This window comes from Penicillium waksmanii (assembly GCF_028829765.1).
Source record: "Penicillium waksmanii strain IBT 27052 chromosome Unknown utg000008l:1.0-5622682.0:1.0-5626561.0, whole genome shotgun sequence".
NCBI classification, from domain to species: Eukaryota; Fungi; Ascomycota; class Eurotiomycetes; order Eurotiales; family Aspergillaceae; genus Penicillium; species Penicillium waksmanii.
In genome coordinates, this window is record NW_026643254.1 from 4,763,110 (window position 1) to 4,781,842 (window position 18,733).

General features: G+C 49.2%; 8 protein-coding genes across 8 annotated transcripts; 3 read left to right on the forward strand and 5 right to left on the reverse strand.

The window, feature by feature from the left end:
- Positions 1 to 368: 368 nt before the first annotated feature.
- Positions 369 to 1,821, reverse strand: N7481_010145 (flavin-binding monooxygenase; the record flags this gene model as incomplete). The annotated part of the gene is given in 9 exon segments (XM_057269364.1): positions 369 to 492; positions 520 to 623; positions 649 to 843; positions 867 to 1,096; positions 1,171 to 1,239; positions 1,290 to 1,347; positions 1,366 to 1,455; positions 1,536 to 1,583; positions 1,615 to 1,821. The coding sequence occupies 9 exon segments, from the start codon at positions 1,819 to 1,821 to the stop codon at positions 369 to 371; spliced, it is 1,125 nt and encodes a 374-aa protein (XP_057120041.1).
- Positions 1,822 to 2,582: 761 nt separating this feature from the next.
- N7481_010146 (MBL fold metallo-hydrolase) lies at positions 2,583 to 3,542 on the forward strand (the record flags this gene model as incomplete). Its single annotated transcript, XM_057269365.1, has 2 exons — positions 2,583 to 3,109; positions 3,164 to 3,542. The coding sequence occupies 2 exons, from the start codon at positions 2,583 to 2,585 to the stop codon at positions 3,540 to 3,542; spliced, it is 906 nt and encodes a 301-aa protein (XP_057120042.1).
- An 830-nt stretch (positions 3,543 to 4,372) lies between these two features.
- On the forward strand, positions 4,373 to 5,416 carry N7481_010147 (putative 3-hydroxyacyl-CoA dehydrogenase; the record flags this gene model as incomplete). The annotated part of the gene is made up of 3 exons (XM_057269366.1): positions 4,373 to 4,436; positions 4,484 to 4,794; positions 4,862 to 5,416. 3 exons carry the CDS (start codon positions 4,373 to 4,375, stop codon positions 5,414 to 5,416), a joined length of 930 nt encoding a protein of 309 aa, XP_057120043.1.
- A 1,512-nt stretch (positions 5,417 to 6,928) lies between these two features.
- On the reverse strand, positions 6,929 to 8,699 carry N7481_010148 (fungal specific transcription factor domain-containing protein; the record flags this gene model as incomplete). Its single annotated transcript, XM_057269367.1, has 2 exons — positions 6,929 to 7,951; positions 8,013 to 8,699. 2 exons carry the CDS (start codon positions 8,697 to 8,699, stop codon positions 6,929 to 6,931), a joined length of 1,710 nt encoding a protein of 569 aa, XP_057120044.1.
- A 629-nt stretch (positions 8,700 to 9,328) lies between these two features.
- N7481_010149 (uncharacterized protein) lies at positions 9,329 to 10,703 on the reverse strand (the record flags this gene model as incomplete). The annotated part of the gene is made up of 2 exons (XM_057269368.1): positions 9,329 to 10,570; positions 10,623 to 10,703. The coding sequence occupies 2 exons, from the start codon at positions 10,701 to 10,703 to the stop codon at positions 9,329 to 9,331; spliced, it is 1,323 nt and encodes a 440-aa protein (XP_057120045.1).
- Positions 10,704 to 11,247: 544 nt separating this feature from the next.
- Positions 11,248 to 12,963, forward strand: N7481_010150 (MFS transporter; the record flags this gene model as incomplete). Its single annotated transcript, XM_057269369.1, has 4 exons — positions 11,248 to 11,427; positions 11,477 to 11,538; positions 11,588 to 12,000; positions 12,047 to 12,963. 4 exons carry the CDS (start codon positions 11,248 to 11,250, stop codon positions 12,961 to 12,963), a joined length of 1,572 nt encoding a protein of 523 aa, XP_057120046.1.
- A 3,497-nt stretch (positions 12,964 to 16,460) lies between these two features.
- On the reverse strand, positions 16,461 to 16,865 carry N7481_010151 (uncharacterized protein; the record flags this gene model as incomplete). The annotated part of the gene is made up of 1 exon (XM_057269370.1): positions 16,461 to 16,865. The coding sequence occupies one exon, from the start codon at positions 16,863 to 16,865 to the stop codon at positions 16,461 to 16,463; it is 405 nt and encodes a 134-aa protein (XP_057120047.1).
- A 121-nt stretch (positions 16,866 to 16,986) lies between these two features.
- Positions 16,987 to 17,349, reverse strand: N7481_010152 (uncharacterized protein; the record flags this gene model as incomplete). The annotated part of the gene is made up of 1 exon (XM_057269371.1): positions 16,987 to 17,349. One exon carries the CDS (start codon positions 17,347 to 17,349, stop codon positions 16,987 to 16,989), a length of 363 nt encoding a protein of 120 aa, XP_057120048.1.
- Between the last annotated feature and the right edge of the window lie 1,384 nt (positions 17,350 to 18,733).

Consider the following 18,733-nt stretch of genomic DNA (forward strand, 5'->3'; position numbering starts at 1 on the left):
CAGGTTAAGGGCCTCAACCTAAAACCCATCAATAGGTTATATAATTAGACCCAAAGCCTATTTTGGGGAGTGAGGAGGGTGAAAGCGGGTCACAATTACCCTCCGTTGGGCGACAACTGCAATGAATGTTGGCTGAATTGCCGACGAGTTCCTTACGGTCAATGAATTAGAGTGTCTTATATACCGCAAATTGATTGATTCTTCTCATTTATTCTCTTCGTTCGGTAATATATTCACACGCCGACCTCCTCTTGCAGAGGGGGAAAATCGATATGCTCATCATTCAAGTAATTGCCGTTGATTCTGCCGTGTTTCTCATCCTCCGTCCAACCATCCCCAAGCAAGCCAGTTGGGTTATCATCCAGGTATTAATACTCGAAGTCTTCCCAACGGGGATTTTCAAACACCTTCATAGAGTGGACAGATAACCCAAGCCAGAGGACAGTGATTCGTCCTTCCTCACTTCCACCCTTATACCAGCTGCGACACTTACTGCTGAAGACTGTTCCTGAGAATTACTGATCACAGTACTTGGTGAAGGACTTGACGGCCTCCGGTAGGATGCTCATTGTGCGGATGTTGTCACGCGTTTGAGCGCACACTTCTTGAAGTAATCCAATGACCTTTCAATTAGGGTCAAAAATTTACCCTCGCCCAGCCCAGCGTTTGGTCCAAGACAGATGAAGTAGTTGGGGAGTCCATCTGTGGCAATTGACAAATACGTCTCAGGAGTCTCTTTCCACCGCTGCGCCAAGGTAACGCCACTCCGGCCCCTGATGGTGAATCGGGGAGTAAACTTGTATCTAAACCAGTGGCGCAGACAATCACGTCGATCGGTCGGTGCTTTCCATCTGCAGTGATAATACCGTATCGTCGACCTGGACGATCTCCGAGCTGATCATGTCGACCTTTTTATCCGTCAGGGCTTCCAAATAGCCAGGCCCTAGAGTCAGGCGGCGACAAGTAGGTGGAAAACCGGGAACGAGATCGTCGAACAGTTCGGGTTTATTAGCTAGTCGGCGTTTCATGTTTTCTGCGAACATGTCGCGCGCACCAACCTGCATTGGATGACCAATAAGGGTGGCCCGTGGATATACTGAAGCTGTAGCTCAACGGCTGTTTATCCGGTCAGATTTCTATTTCATGAAAAGTGTGTGGGATTGGAATTACATTTGCGGAGCATTTGATGTGCTTCGTGGTCCTTTTGGAACGTTTCAATGTCGTCGCAGGTAAATTCGACTAAGAGGTTAGTATTAGAATGCTTATTAGGTGTTATGAAAACCACTGACAGTTTTCTAAGCCCTCGCCACGTTTCTCAACTTCATCTCGTGCAAAGGTGGGCGCGATCTATGTCCGACCGCGGACGTAGTGATCGATAAGGGTCACTTTGGGCAAAATCCCAGGGACGAGCTGGATACCACTGGAACCATTTCCAATGACCGCAATGCGTTTATCCTGCCGATGTATTTAAATTGGCCTCATTGCGGTGAAATCCGATAGCATACCGTGTAATCGTATGTATTTCAAAAACATACCGCAGGCACATCCAGGGTACCGAATCTCATACCAAGTCCCTCCAACATCTGGGTTTTTTTCATATATACAAAAATCGACATTCGGGACTCTCTGCTTGAACTGAATAGAAACAAGAATACCCGAGATTCCAGCACCAATGATGACTACCCTGAGTGGGCGACTTTCATCAACAGACCTGTCTTGCACTGTGCAATTGATGTTATGTGGTGCAGCCACCTGTTCCGGTCTATTGAGTGGAGGAACTGCCTTTGGGGTATTGCTATGGGCACAGGGAAACCGCGTCATCGTTGATCTTTGTCGAATCCAGGAGTCGGGAATGACAAAAAAATGAACAATATGTGAATTATGTTTCCTAGGGGCCACTACCTCAGGCTTACGTCCGCCGATAGTTCAACTGCTTGCCCTTCTTTCGGTTATAGGTACAGCTTCTATGGCCCTATGGTGGATATGACCGGGCGGTGCTAGGCGCCGGGTCAAAGGAGCAGTATATTGTCCAAAGCCTGTCCAAGACTTATCCCATACCTCCACTATGAAACATGTTCGTATTCTCCTCCCCGGGAGATGATCCACAGTTGCCGCTATGGTCGACATTTTACGAAAAACAAGGTTCGGCTGTGGGGAAGGGAAACGGTGGCTCTCGGAAAACCCCCCCTCTACCACTATCACAGCCCTCCTCCCCCTCATTTACCCCCTCATTTACCCCATTCCCCGTGCCCGCGACTGGTCTGCCGTTGCTGGTTCCCCATGAGAGTGTGATAATTCCGGACTTAAGCGGACTTGGCGGTAAATACAGTTCCTGAACCATGTAGAACCTCCACGAAAACCAGCCTGAGAACAGAGCAAACTCGTTTTCGGTGCCGTGGCTAAATATGCCGTATGTGTGAGTTGCTGTGGTGTGTTGTGTTATATCCGTATATCCACGGGTCTTTCATCCCTCCCCAATTGAGAATAACTTAATTATTACTTGCCCTCTGACAACCTTCTACTATTTAGTCATACATTTGTTCCTCTTGGAGACAAAAGAGAACACGTTTAAACTCGGGAAAATGCCTCTCCACACCTACCATCATTCCTCCTCGACCAAAGGTCTCTCCAGCATCACCTCACTGATTGTTGGTGCTAAGGAGGCGATCTTGATCGACCCTCCCTTCTTGATTCCCGACGCTCAGTCTGTCATTAGCTGGGTCCAAGCCACAACCCATAATCCGCTCAGAGCTGTGTTTGTAACCCACCACCACCCAGATCACTTCTTTTCGGCAAACCCCATTCTTGAGGAGTTCCCCTCGGCCAAATTCTACGCCGCACGGCACGTCCTCGAGGGTATCAACCGCGAATATGACGATAAGGTGAAATATTGGCCAACTATCTTTGGAAAAGAGAATGTCCCCGAAACGCCCAAGAAGCCAGAAGAGTTCAACTTCAGCTTTTTCTTGTTGCAGGGCAATCCTGACAGCCCTGTGGTGCTTCTGGGGCCACTGCAGGGTGACTCGGTCGATCATACGATCTTCTGGATGCCAACTGAGAGGACGATTATCTGTGGCGATACAGTCTACGGAAGAAGCACACACGTTTGGTATGTAATCCGTACGGTTGTTCGATTTCAACAAACCTAACAACATGAAAACAGGGTCGAAGAGGTTGAAACCCCGGCTCTACTCCAAGCATGGATCAAAACCGTGGAATTTATTTCGACCCTAGAGCCGATTAAGCTTATCCCTGGCCACATGGAGGCCGGATGGGAACTGGACACTCTGGCCGATCTCGCTCATACCAAGAAGTACCTTGGTATGTTTGGAGAGAAGGTTACTTATGCTCCCACCAAGCCGCAAGTCCAGGAGCTGTATGATTACTTCCAGAATGCGTTCCCGCAGTGTAAGGAAAATCTGGATTTCTTCTTAGGCCACCTGTCCAATCAATTTGGCGAAGATGGGCAGGTCTGGGAAGAGAATCGGCATCATGCCGTGGATAAGAGGACGGTGGAAGGGCTGAATGGTTACTTGTTTTAAGCTTTGTCGTTTCTGTATGTAACAGTTTGTATAAGCGTAGTAACAAACAAAGAACAAAGCTCCATTTCTTCCATAGGACTCTCAAAGTGTAAAGATTGTGGATTCACTAGTTTATCTCTGAGATTATCTGCCACCATGAATATGCCGTGCAAAGTATGCGTCTACAGGTTAGGGTGGATCATGCCCAAGTGGAGTTCGGAGGATGGGCTTCGGTCGGGGACTTCCGGGGGTCCACCCACCCTGAACCCACTAACCAAGAGTCTAAAAACATCCGTTATATCCGGGTCCGTCACGTCTGGGTTCATTATATCCAGATTCATTATATGCGGACTCATTATACCCGGGTTCACCATAACTAGGGTTTACTGAACTTCCGCTTATTCGCCCTTTCTCTCGGCTCGACTTGTACGGATATAACGATATTCGGGGCGTCTGGAGTCCGATTGGTGGGTTGCAGCTCGTCCACTCAGCGCCTCATCCGGGTCTGACCGGGGAGAAGTGTCGAACCTTTCTTAGCTATCTCCACACACGGTTCGCGGGGGACGTCCGCTTGGAAAGTTCGAAGACCGAACATTGAATCTTACTGTAATTGTCAATTTGAGGGTATGGCGTCATCGACGCTTCCCCACAATCGGAGAAACCCCCCCTAATCTTGTCGAACACACACTTCCTCCAAAGTACGGGTAATTTACATAAACTTATTTAATATTAAGAACAGATATAGATAGCCGAGCTGGTGCCGAAAAATAAATAATACTCTCAGCGACTTGCTCTCCAGGCCTGGTCCGATGTCAGGCTGAACGAACTCAACTCTGCGGTCACGAGGCAATATGGCACAATTCTTTCCTAGCGTCACTGCAGATTCCTTGAAAAATAAGGTCATCGTGATCACTGGTCAGTAAGAATCTCTAGTAGTCTCATGAAGTGCTAATTTTCTTCAGGTGGCGCAAATGGAATTGGGGCTAGTCTGGTCGAATACTGCTGCCATCACGGAGCCTATGTCTGCTTTGGTGACAAAGCAGTCTCTGCAGGGGTCCAACTTGCAGAAAGGCTTTGTGCCTCGTCCGCTTCGTCCTCGCGCCCACAGGCTATCTTCTATGAAACGGATGTCATTGAGTACAAGTCAATCCTGAATCTTTTTGACGCGGCACTCGATACATATGGACATATCGACCACGCTGTTGCGGGAGCGGGAGTTATGGAGATTGGCAATTGGTTCGATCCAGGCTTAACACTAGAAGATGTTCGCGAGGTTTGTCGAATGCTTTTGACTCACAACAGTGATGATAGTTTCATTATGTATTAACGTCTCTCACCAGCCCGCTACCACCAAAGTCCTAGACGTCAATTTAGGCGGCTGTCTCTCTGTCGCACGCATCGCGAGCGTCTATCTGCGCCAGAATCGTCCAATGGACGCTGATCGCTCAATAACTCTGATTTCTTCCGTCGCTGGTTTCAAAGAGTCACCGGGCCTTTTCGTCTACCAGGCGTCTAAGCACGGAGTCCTTGGGCTGATGCGCGCTCTGCGCCTGTATCTTTCGAGATCACCACATCTGCTTCGCATCAATGCTGTTTGCCCCTGGATGACCACCACGGGTATGGTTCAAGGAATTGAGGAGGCTTGGCGCAACGCGGAGTTGCCTGTCAATTCGCCGATGGAGGTTGCTATAGTTACTGCAGGACTTTTGGTAAGTCAGCAGCTGAATGGAAAGTCGATGTTCGTTGAGGGTGGTCGGGCGTGGGAGATAGAAGCCAATATCGACCGGTTGGAACCACAATGGCTGGGGGAGGAGCCGTCAAGATCATTGGCTAAGGGACAGGCGGTGCTTGCAGATGGGAGCGATTGGACCAAGTCAGGAAGAAATGCTAGATAAAGAAAACTATAGCTCCTTAGATATTTGCAGCTACAAAGCGCAAGGAGAGGCATTCTACACAAGATGCTGATTACCGCTCCGCACGAATTTTCGAACTGTTCTGTTGAGGTAGGTAGTTGTAGTGTTCTTGTTGAGGTTAATATCAAAAGTGGGAACCCTATCTATTTAAATGTCCATCGCTAATCCCGCCATAAGCTTTGACCACCGTGATACTCAACAGATAATCATCACATGGTTGCTGACCAATATAGGGCGGGCCTATATTGGTTAAATGGACTGATGAAGACCTCAATTCGGTATGCTATTTTCGATGCATCCGCCATTTAAACTTCTCGCAAATCCAAAAGCGAAACTTTCCATTGCTTTCCCAACACGTAATCGGCGCGGCCTACCGGCGTTTGCCTCCAAAAGAGCGCACACAGCGGGCGCTCGCTGCTGCACCTGTCATTGCCAAGTCCCCGCATACCACAGGCCGTACCTCCCGAAGTCACGCTCGATATGTGTTCTCCAATTCGGAACAGGGACTGAGTCACCTCAGCTCAACAATCACCGAGATCGGATATATACCGCTGACCTGAAATGGCAATACCTCAAACTGGTACAATCTCCGACCAAACAGACCCACAACCTTTTACTTAAAGTTGGGTTCTTTCTTTTTATCACTTCATCTGGGCTTTATCCAAACAGGCCGGCCTTAGTCGATGTCCCTTCAACCATTACTCAAAGCGTGCGTAGATAATGGTGGCCTTGAGAAGCTTTCACTTGAAAGTATCGATAGGCAGTGTTTTGGCATTTAACTAACAGAAGGCTAACGAGACACAAAGTCGCCTGACAGATCTCACAAAGTAGGCCAGTCCATCTCAATAGGCTCCAAGTCTCCAGGGCCTCTAAATCCTCCAATATGTCTGCTTGTTCGCTCAAAAGATGCCGATCTGCCTGAGCCGTACCCACCTTCGCCAGTTCCCTCCATCGTGCCAGATCCTCTGGTTTCCTCTTGTCGCCGTGAGCGGCTTCATTCTGGGTCCAATGGCCCTTCGAAAATCCGAGTAAAGTTGTGATGCGTTTGTTGGGGATGTCGTAAATGAGCGAGCAGATAGTGCCTGTCTCCTCAAGCCAATTGCATTGCCACAGTTCTCCGGGGCGGATACACTGATAGGTTACCGCCTGGAAAAATAAACTATGCTGAAATTGGTTGAAAGGGGAACCCATTGGGTTTTGGGTTGGGTTTTGGGTCAGCATCTCCAACCCAAAATGGGTTATGGCGATGCCTAGGTTAATAGAATCTTGAATTGAATTGAATTGAAACGACCCTACCCTGACCCACTTCAGGGTCTAACCTTACGACCCTGAAACCTGCGTGGTCCGGGTCGCGGTCCGGGTCGTCAGGGTCACTCGGGGGTCGGGGCGAGGTCTTTTTTTCGGTCTAGGGATCAGTAGAGAATATCACATATTTTATAATGCCACTCTTTTATGCTGCCTAAAATGTTACGCTTCAGCGCGATATAACCCATGTCACGCCAGCACAAGGTCAAATTCCCAATCTAAGTCCCCCAAAAGATCTGGTGGCACCTGTATCAACCACTCTTCTGGAATTCCCACTTCCATAGCGTCATATCCCGTCGGCGCATCCTGAGAGTCCGCCGGTCCAAATTGCATCGGCGCCCCATTTGTCGGCATCGACGCTCCAACTTGCTGTTCAGCCGAGGCGTCATTACCGTGCTGCTGAGTTTTCATGTACTCATCAATGCGTGCGACTAAGTTCCTTAGCTTGTCGCTCGCGCCGGAAGCGTGCTGAATCGCCTCCATCTTCTCCAGCATCTGGGCCATGAGAAGTATAATGGACCGAATACGACTGTAATCCGATTCGCTGAGCGGCTCTTCAAACACTGAGCCCAAGATAACGCCAATGCCGCCGAGGTGGTGCAGAAGCGGCGCAGATATCGCAAGCGAGTACGCGACCGGTGTTTTTACAAGTGCGTCCACTACGTCGCTAGCCACCCGGCATCGGTCCTCGATGGAAGTATCCCCTGCTACACAAAGGACTATCCGGAGAAGCTGGATACTACCAGATATGTTGGCCGCTTGAAAGCTTACTCTGTCTTTCTTGATGTCGTACGTCATCTGGGGGATTTCCTTAAAGCAAGGCGGTAGCTTCATGTACATCTGGAGCACGCTATCTCTCACGGCTCCTTCGGTAAGTGTCGAGCTGTCCTGAAAAATGTCATGTAGGAATGAGCGACCTTGTGTGTGCGGTCGGACGTTGCGAAACCTGGTCAGTGCATGCTCAAGGATGCGATACAGGTCAGTGATGATGTTCCATCCGGATAGCCAGCAATCGGACCGCACTTGCAGGGATGGCCTGTCCCTTGACGATGGATCCGGTGAGTCAACGGTTTCAGGGATACTGGTTTCATCTGTGATGAGCTCGTCGTCCATTTCTGCGGGATACAGCACGTTACACTGTTCTTCCCGTGATCCAACGACACCGCCGCATACTGACGACGTGAATATGTCCAACGTGTAAATAGACCAGAACTATGTCCATAAGTTAGGGCGCCATGTGCACCACGCAGTGGGAGGTTAGGTGAATACTTACGAGTCTGCGTCTCTCCTCCCGCTCAATTACCCCGATTCCCGTCGGCCAGTTCGCCTCGTCATGCAGCCCATCAACTGCTACCAACGTCTGATACATCCCCAGCTGCCAGCGCATCTCGCGCATACTACCATTCTGAATGGCTGCAATCGCAAGAATGGCATGCGCCCGGAGCACATTCAAGCTTGCGACCATATCGAAACTAGCTAGCTGCTTCCTTGCTTCCGCATAAAACACCTCGGGTCCTGGCTGTCGTAGTCGACTCACGTCCCATTTCGGGTTAGTGGTGGAGCCATCGCGCACGCGGCTGCTTACGAGCGCACACATAGCCATAGTGGCGGTGTAAAGTGCCCTATCGCTTGTGTATTGCGCCCGGGAAATCCGGTGCATCCAGGATGGTTGGTGGAAGAAAGGAAAGATAGGGTATACGATTTCGAAGTACAGTTCGGTCAGGTCCATGATGACTTCCTGGCTGGCAATAATAGGCGTGACGGGGGGGGCCTTGCTGGCCGGCTGAATGCCGTGGCTCATGGCATTGCGGCTGGACTGCGAGGGAAGAGAGGCGCCGGTCTCGTGGCGCGTTTCGAGTCGCACCTTCTTGATTCCGGGGCTTCGCGCCTCGTTTGAGAGGCCGGCGGTAATATGTACATGTTTGCCCAAAGAGACGGCAGCTCTGGCACGCAATACCATTGGCCAAGGGGTCGCATTTGATGCTTCTGGCATGACAGTAGTCGCAGGCTTGCGTCACCCGATGTCGCTTGGATCCGGGCGCTTGCCCTGTGGTCGGGCCACCTTCATTTGTCATGTGTTCGCAGGCACGAAAGTCACAGTGATATTTGAGTTGTCGTCATGGGAAACTTATGTTGCAGAGTTGGGATGATGCTGTCGGAACAACGTGTCATGAGGTGCAAGTTCACGACTGGTACAGAGGCAGCCAATGTCACATGACATTACCGAGCTATCCAAACGTCAACCACAACGGGGTCTTTATACAGGTCCAACTTTATAATCCGAATATAATAAGATGCGACGAAGAAAAAAAAAACCATTTTTTTTCGTACATAAGTATTTACAATTTGGTAGACGCCATCCGTTGTTTAGTATTTCACTGGCAATAAGCAAAAAATCGTCGTGGCGATGTCTTATTTCGTTGTCAAGAGAAACACTTAATACATAGCTAAGTCTATAAACAAAAAAAGGGGCAAAAGTGATACACTGGTGCGTCATATTGCGATGAGTAATTAGAATCTTTACAATACGTCTGTAAAACACACCACCCCCCCCCTCCCGGTACATATATATAGCTCTCTATCATTTGCTCACCATTTATTATTAAACAGTCGCCCATCAATAACGTTAAGCAATGTTTTCACTGGCCGTAGCTTCTCCCCAGGTTCCCCAAAACTCATCGTCCTATGCATGAGATCCCTAAAATTGTTTCCTGGTGACGTTTTGCCAAGGATTTGCTCCTTGTCAGTTTCTACACGATCAGGCACAAGGATCGGGCGCCCAATGACCGCCTCCATTCCCTGCCATGCAAATGTGACGGCCTCTTTTGCATTAGCGGGGATCCCAGCATCGTCCATCATGAAGATGCGGGTTTTAGGATAGTTCGCCTGAATAAAGTCCACAATATTTGGATTCCATGACCCACCACCGCATAAAAACAGCTCGTCAATGTGTTGTGAAGGCGCAAATCTCTTGAAATGGTCGACGATGGACTGGGCCGTGATCCGTGTTATTGTTGCAACCACATCTTCTGGCGACCGTCCTTTCTTCTCCGCTTTGGCAATCAGCTCAAATGCAACGGTATCTCGAAAGTCTTCCCGTCCTGTTGTCTTTGGGATAGCTCTTGCAAAGTATTCATGGTTGGATAGAAACTCATCAACGACTTCTTGATCGACTATGCCGCGTTTCCCCATTTCCCCATCCTTATCGTACTCGCGCTCACCATTGGTGTAGTGACGAACCGCAGCATCAATGTACACGTTTCCCGGACCTGTGTCGAAATCGTAGCATCGGTCGACACCTCCATCGCAGTCTGGTGGGATGAAACACACATTGGCGATACCACCGATGTTTTGGCATGCTCGAAGTTTCGTCGGATGATGGAGGAGTAGGGCATCAAAAAACGCGACGAGTGGTGCGCCTTGTCGCCCAACAGCTACTTCACTTATGCGGAAGTCTGTGACCGTTGTGATTCCGGTACGGGCAGCTATAATTGCGCCTTCGCCCATGCTTAATGTTGTCCGAACATGTGAGGCGGTAGGACTGGGTGTATGCCATATCGTCTGGCCATGCGACCCAATGACATCCACGGTGGACTTGTCTATCTTGTTGGCGGCTAGAAATTCGTTTGCAGCTGCTGCGAACGTTTCCCCCAATATGACGCCTATTTCAGCCACTTCTTCGGGCGATGTGCGATTGTGGAGGATCAGATCCATTACTCGCGCTTTGATACTCGGGCCAAGTGGCGTTTCACCGTAGTGAAGAAGCTCCATGACGATAGGTTTGCTGGGTGATTGTTGTCTGAACCGACACAGAGCACAATCAATTGCGTCCTAGAATGAATCAATGACGGAAACGTTCCATCTTGGAAAAACGAAGACTAACCATGGATGTACCGCTGTTCAAGCCCAAGACTGTTAAGTCCAGAGGCAAAGACTTTGTACTGCTTGACCATACGCCTCCCATAGTGTAAGCTTGATGCCTGCTAACAGGACGACTTGCTGGGCAGCCGGAGACTTGTTTTGGGGGCCAGGGGCTGTATTTGACCAGATAAGCCTAGCTTATTCATCCACCAATGGTTGTGCCCAGTCCAATCAGCCTCGCGTGCCTATTATATAGGAATCCAAGACATTGAATCTGGCTTTCAATACATTTGAGGGGGTTACTCGCGTAAATACAATTCTGCCTTTTAAACGCTTTTAGCACCCGGCTGTCGCCTAAATCTAAGTCCGCAAAGGAGGTGGGTCTCGCCTAAATGTCAAAATAATAAACGGCAAATTAAGGCTATCGGGGAAGTGGATACTAAAGCATTAAGATAATGGCTTGCAGATGACAAATGGGGAAGTGGAACCCCGGGTTTATCTCAAATAGGCTGGGGTGCTTGCCGGGGGTGCAGGTTTGAAAGTTGGAAACGTCGCTTGACCAACTCGTTCCTAGTCCCTAATATTATAACCATTCCCGTGCCAGTGGCCACCGTAACGCGCGACTACGCCCAAGAACAAACGTCAACATGAGTCAATTCGCAAACCACTCTCCCATCGAGGCGGATGCAGAGAAGTCTGGCTCATCTAATACAAGCAACAACAACACGGGCCGTGCCTTCGATAGTGGTACAGACTTCAGCGAGGAGGTTCTTGTACTACAGGGCGCTGATCCCGCCATGGACAAGAAGATGCATTTGGTCAACAATGTAAATAACCACGTGTGCCGAGTTCTACATCACTACTAACCAGACTCAGACTTTAGATGAAATAGGTTGGACGACCTACCATTGGAAACTGTTCTTCCTCAGTGGCTTCGGGTGAGTATATATTTCTCAGCATTCGTGAACTGTAGCTCATAGCCTACAGGTATGCGGTAGATGCGCTGCAACTGAGTCTGCAGGGTATTATCTCTGTCCAAGCTGTGATTGAATTCCAGCCCTCGTACGCCAAAGGTCTTACCATCGCCCTATACATGGGCATGCTCGTTGGTGCTCTATTCTGGGGATTTACCGCCGACATCATCGGCCGGAGGATTGCGTTCAATATCTCTCTCTTCATATGTTCCGTCTTTACCATAGTGGCTGGCGCCTCTCCTTCTTGGGAGTCGCTCGGCTTCTTCATCGCTCTCGCCGCCTTCGGTGCCGGCGGCAACTTGATCCTCGACACGACAGTCTTCATGGAATACTTGCCTTCGAATAAGCAGTGGCTTGTTAGCTTGCTCGCTGCTTGGTTTGGAGTCGGGTGCACTATTGCCGGATTGGTCGCATGGGGTTTTATGCGTAAGGATCACACTCACGGCCTCCTGCATCTACTGACCATATATAGCGAACTTCTCTTGCGCAGATGCAAGCAACTGCACTAGGGCTAACAACAGCGGCTGGCGATACCTCATGTATACCATCGGCGCATTCATTTTCGTCCTCAGTGTTCTTCGGGTGACGATTATCCGGCTCCGCGAGACGCCAAAGTTCCTCCTCGGACAGGGCAAAGACGCCGAAGTCGTCCACATCTTCAAGGAACTAGCCGATCAATATAATAGGCCCTGTTCCCTGACCGTCGAGCAGCTTGAAGAATGTGGTGTCGTCTCTTCCGCCCATTCGCCCAATCGATTCTCCATCGGCGAGTTTCTCATCCACTTCCGCGCCTTGTTCCTCACCAAGAAGGTTGCAGCGACCACTATCCTTCTTTGGCTCTCCTGGTCAATCATCGGCCTTGCGTATCCGTTGTTCGTTGTCTTCTTGCCATACTACTTGGCCAGCCGAGGCGTTCAATTCGGCGTTATCAGTACCTATCAGACTTGGCGAAACTATGCTCTCGTCCAAGTTTGTGGCATCTTTGGGCCCATGGTAGGCGGTCCCCTGGCAAATGTTCGATTCATAGGACGACGTTATGCCATGATTATTGGGGCTCTGATTACGATGGCTTTTTTCTTCGCATATTCGCAGGTCTCGTCGCAAGATGCCAACGTCGCCTACAGCTGCGTCATTTCATTCACGCTACAGATTTACTATGGCGTTTTATACGGGTACACCTCGGAGGTACTGCCGGCGGCTCATCGCGCAACTGGAAATGGTATTGCCATCGCGTTTTGTCGATTGGCCGGTGCTATGTCTGCGGTTGTGGTGACATACGCGAACCCGAATACTACTGCGCCGGTTTTTATTTGCGCCGCTTTGTATGGAGGATTAGCGATCTGTGCTTTCATGTTGCCATTTGAGCCGTACGGGAAACGTGCTTCTTAGTATCTTGGGCATGATATTTATGAGCAATGGAGGGCTGGAGTTGTAGCTTACTTGGTCTCGAGCTACCTGCAACTTTGTGTTGTACTGTGCGAGGCACCCTTAGTCTGGTCGCGCAAGTTTTTGAACTGGCAACCTACGTTGATTGCGTCGCTCAACTCCTAGCTCATAGTCGAGTTTTTTCAGAAAAGACTACATGTACAGCGTATTGAATAAACTGCAATTTGCTGTACTACCAGATCGAAGCTGATAGGAATCACCATTTCGCACCGTATATCAACTTTTGAATTCGGGAGGGAACGAAGATCCCCACAATGACGGCGATGGGTGGTTCGGTGGTTATGTACCGTTGTTGACAGCCACTTCACCGCTCGGCAATCGCGCCGCACTGCACATCAACATATGTCGAGGTAAAAATACCACCGGATAGAGACTAAACTGTGCGTGCGCACTTTTTGGTCTAATGGCACGTTTTGACCCATTTTTCTGTCGCGACAACATGTGGACTCACTGGTCTCGCCCCCACCAATCACCATCATCACCATCATCACCATCCTTCAATCCTCACCATCAACCCGTCACCAACCCGTCACCAACACACCACCAACACACCACCAACAAACCATCAACATAGCATCAACATAGCATCAACATAACATCAATCACCATCAAACCTCACCTTCGATCCTCACCCTCAACGCGCGTCATCCACCCTCACCGTCAATAATACCTGCGTCTCATTACATCCGGATAACTTCTGCCGTCACTGCTATCCAGTACAGTAGATGATGATGATGATGATTTCATTTGCCCTGAAACGAAGGAACGGAGTGGAAGGGGTTACCAACCCCACGGCTGCCCAACGCCCACGTTGGCTGCCAAAAACACAGCGAGAAACACACACCCTATTTGCCCGCCAAGCCTCTCTCTCATTGGTGCTGGTTGGATCTTAGGTCACGTTTCCTCGTGTTCGGTTGTCTCTTAGTTATTTAAGATTCTGCTAATCAAAAACTGCATTGTATAAGCACTTTCCCCATGGCCGCTACAGGATGCCTTGAGTGATTCCAAGCCCACTGGGCGGTCCGGGTGGAGGAGATCGAGACTGGAGGTGTTGATTGATAAGTGATGCTTCGGTGTTCATATTATCGAGGGGAGTTTATTGTATACAAGTAGGCTGGTGGGCAAGTATACAGGTATGCACGTGATCCCAACCCCCATGATTATCTCAGTAACCGGGATATTCAACAGGAGGGAGCCAAGTGGCCCAAGCTTGGGTGTCCACATAAGCAGCCCGATAACCTTGGTTCAATTCAATTCAATTCAATTCAAGATTCTATTAACCTAATGCAGCCTAGCTAGTGAGCGCCGTGGCTATGTAGGCGTTCCCTCCATCGGGAACCAGAACCATCCTAACGCCACGCCCGCGGTAACAAAGACAAAGGAGATACGGCGTATTGCCATAGAAAAACAAGTAATAACTCCCACGATGACGGTAACGAAACGCTCACAATGAATGTAATCGGCTACTGCCAGCTCACGCAGCGCCCTGTGGCCACTCCCCGTGGCCCATCCCACTCTCCCTATCCCGCCACTGCAGGCATAACCTCAGTTACGCCCTGGTTCCTCCTGCAATTGTTCCTTGTGGGGACGTAGCTCCTCCGCCTGTCGACCTCTCGTAGTCGCCAGTTGATAGTATACTTCCTTATACGTAGCGTCTTTACCTCCTAGTGCCTGCTCCCCTCGAGCGTGTTTATGTTGGCATCAACCTCCACATCTTTATCTGCCATATGGCGGAATTAACCCAGAAGCCCTGTTTTGTGCATGAATTCGGCCATATAGCGAATAGCCTGCGAGTCCGATACAATCGTGTTGTAGTCGGTTGTGTGCCCTAGGTCGGTCTTATACCAGATCTTATTCAATATGGTTGCCCTCAGGCTGGTGTATAACGGGCACTGGAGGAGGACATGCCTGGGCGTCTGGCTGCCCTCGTCACAGTGATACTGGCCTATATTAAATTAATCGTCCTGTCCCCGCTGATTGGTGTGTTTGAATAGGAAATGCCTTAATCCGATGCGCTGTAAGTGTATCTGTACCAGGATTAAAGAGTAGGCCTTCGGCAGACCTTCGTACAGTTAGAGGACCTTCTTCAAAGGTACCTCTACCAACTGGTGATACTGCTTGGCTGTTTTCTCATTTGCCCACACCTTTATCTATCGTCCCTTAATCCGCTGCTGCACCCAGCGCTGTGCGGATGAGGCCAATCGGACTTCGGCACTACGATAGTCCGCCCTACCCCTATGCTCCGCCGCAAACTTAGCCTTGACGTCGGCTGCTTCGTTGCCCGGTATACCCATATATACAGGGATCTAGTAGATCTCGATAGCAGTAGGAATCAGGCTGTATATAGGTATAAGCGATCAGAGGGTTCGTATGTGCTTATATATTTGTCCGATTATATATTGGCCCGACGATTGCTTTAGGTTAGTAATTACTTAGATAGCTGCTTGGCTATCTACGAAGATAACCAACTTAGTCATATAAACTTGACTTGGCTCCAAATCTGTACTTTGGTTAGAACTTTCACAGACTTCTGTGCTGTGGCGAGAATTTTCTGTACTTCAGAAAGAGCTTTCTGTACTTCAGAAAGAGCTTTCTGTACTTTGGCGAGAACTTTCTGTACTTTAGTTCCCACTCTGAGACTGCTCCTTAACGAACGCGGCGAGCGCTATCTCGATACCGTTTAGCTCTGTAACATATACTGTTGAATCCTCGGTAGTCCCCAGATACCGGTTTAAATAGAGGCTTCCCTAGGCTCCTATCAGGCGGAGCGAAACCGCAGCGGCACCTATGTAGCCTTAATAGTCACTGCCGTTGGTGAAGAAGATCTCTATTAGTACTTGCTCTGGTATCTGATATGCTCAGAGGTATTACGGAAGCATTCGCTTAATTCCCTAATTAAGCAACTGCTTCTAGATTCGATTGTGTACAGCAATAGTCTTTTCCGCTGATTCCTCAATCATATAGGTAATTCGGGGTTCCCAGGGCCGCAGGACCCCTATAATACAGGTCTCCCAGGTCCCGTTCCCAGGCGTAAGGATATTCAGAACCTTATTCTTCTTCTATCGGAGGGCCTCGATCGGGCACCAGCCCCCAAGACAGCGTCTCTTGGGCTTGCATTAATGCTAAAGTATACTAGGTTGAGCCCAGGCTGGGCTGGTTTAGATTTAAATAGCTGTTTCCTTAATATTCTGCTGTATTTATAGATAGATAGGCAGGATGTAGAGCTCTATATCGAGCAGGGCACCGCTTACGCCCTGGAATAAACCAGAGATAGTGATAGCAGCCCGCTTTTATACTCAGGTAAATACTGCTACTATCCGATTATGCTCCTACGCCTTTATATTGCCAGCTGCTAGGGCGTACTATACTGAGAGACCGTATAGCAATTAAGGAATAACCACCGCCTAGTATACCTTACGTATACTAAGCAAGGAGATACCCTACGTAGATCCTATAATCCTCCGGAGGGCTTCTAGACTACCGTTGGCCTTGGCGATAGTATAGTCCCGGTGCTTCTGAAAAGACAGAGTTTTATCGAGCCAGATTCCTAGGTATTTGGCGTATTCTGATGGCTTGATCTGGCCCCCAGAGAATATAATTAGTATCTGGTCGTTGCCCTGCGGATAATATACATCAAGGTCGTAGGGGTCAACGTCCGATAGGATGCTGGTGGCCGTATTTTGAGCATTTTGATTGGTATCTTGTTCCCGAGGGTTCTTAAAGTGGATGAGTTCGAACTTATCCGGGGCGAATTTGGCTGTGTGCCGTTTTGCCCACAGATCTGCCCTGCCTAGGGTCTTTTGTAACAGTTGTGTATTGGTGTAGTAGGATTCCGAGACCACCATGATCGCTACGTTGTCCACCTATCCAAAGCCTTCAGTCATACTATCCCCAGTTTCCTTGCAGTATGTGTTGACCAGGGGGGGCGTTGAATAGCAGGAAGAGGATCGGGGATAGCAGTGATCCTTACGGGATACCTGTTGGTGTTGGAAACGGCTCGCTGAGGAAGCCAGGGAGCTTGATGCGGGTACATTGATTCGTTAAGAAGGCTTCAGCCCAGGGCACGAAGAAGCCGAGGCCCAGCCGGTATATATTCGATAGTATTTGTTGATGGGAGACGTTGTCGTAGGCTCCTGCTACATCGAGCAGTACCATAGAGGCCTGCCGGCCGCGGCCCCAGGCTCGCCGTACCCGATTAATGATTAATTGGATAATGTGATCAATGGAGATTCCTTTCCTTCCTCCGAGATAAGTTCCTGGTAGCAACTGGTGAACCTCCACTGCCTCTGAGATACGTGTGGCAATGATAGATTCTAATAGCTTTGCCATTGTGTTGATGAGGGCAACTGGCCGGTAGGACTTTGGTAATCAAAAGTCTCGGGGGCCGCCCTTCCGCAACGTGACGGTGATCGAGGCTTGAAAGCACCTTGGATTGTATCCCATTCGCATATATACGTTGAAGATCCTGGTGGCGATTGGGGTAAAGTTGCCGCAGTTGGCCGCCAGGACCTTCCACATACGGTTGGGGATAGTATCCTCGCCTGGTGCTTTGTCTGGCGGTGCTCGATGGACTGTATTGAGCACCTCTTATTTGGTGATTGGTGGGAATTTGATCGTAGGTTGGTGATAGACCCTGCTGCCCGGGGCGAGGTCTGAGAGGTTGGCCTCTGGTGGTAGTAGAAAGAAGGTTTTACAGAGAAGCTCTACCTTCTCTGCATCACTGGTGGCACTTATATTGCTATTAGGACCCTTTAACAGAGGAATCACACCACTGGTGGCTTGCTGTTAGTTGCGAGCCCATTTAGAGAGCTTCTAGAGCCCTCCTTTAGTCTCACTTACCTTCCGAAACCCACCGCCGGTAGCCCACGCTGAGTACCTTCTTGATAGTTCGACCCTTATGGTTCCGAACCGCCGCGTATATCTGGTGTTTCTCCTGTCTCTCCTCCTCGGTTTATACCTTGCTAATCTCTCGGAACAGCCTGCAGTATGTTAATATTGCCTCGGAGCACTCCTTCGTCTATCCTTCCTTTATAAATATAGACGGACGTGCCTATGGTACTGCGGCCTGGATACTCTGCTGTACAATTTATAACAGGCGCTCTGTGTCGTATTTAATTTATTGTATATTGCCTGGGATAGGGTGCCAGTGTTGGAGGTTATTATTCATAAATTAGATTAGTTTTGGCTTATCTATCGTCTTTCAGTTACAGCGCAGAACAGGGTCCTCGGCTACCTGTATATCGATATCTACAAGAGAGCGGATTGGGAAGTAGTCTGAGTCCGCATGGACCTTCATCTGGACCTCGCAGCTGATTATCTGGGTCTGTATCGCCGTGGAGACCAGTACAAGGTCGATTATCGATTCAGATCAAGTATCCCTGTATGTTATTGTCCCCTCCAGTAACCAGTTGTTGATTACTAACTTCTCTATCAAGTCTAGCAGCTCCTCCGCCTCTGTATCCCCCTTTACACCCTCTCCTCCCCACTACAGATGGTACAGGTTGAAATCCCCTATAATTATATATATACTGTTATCGTTAGTCTCCGGAAGCAGTGCTGGTAGCAGATAAAGTGCTATATAAGTATTCATATCGTTGTAGATGTTTAATATTCGCAGATTACCCGTAGGCATAGCAATATTAAGTTCCTGTATATCCTTGTTATAGACCGTATGTACCCATCCGGTAAGCTTCTTCAAGACGAATATACAGAC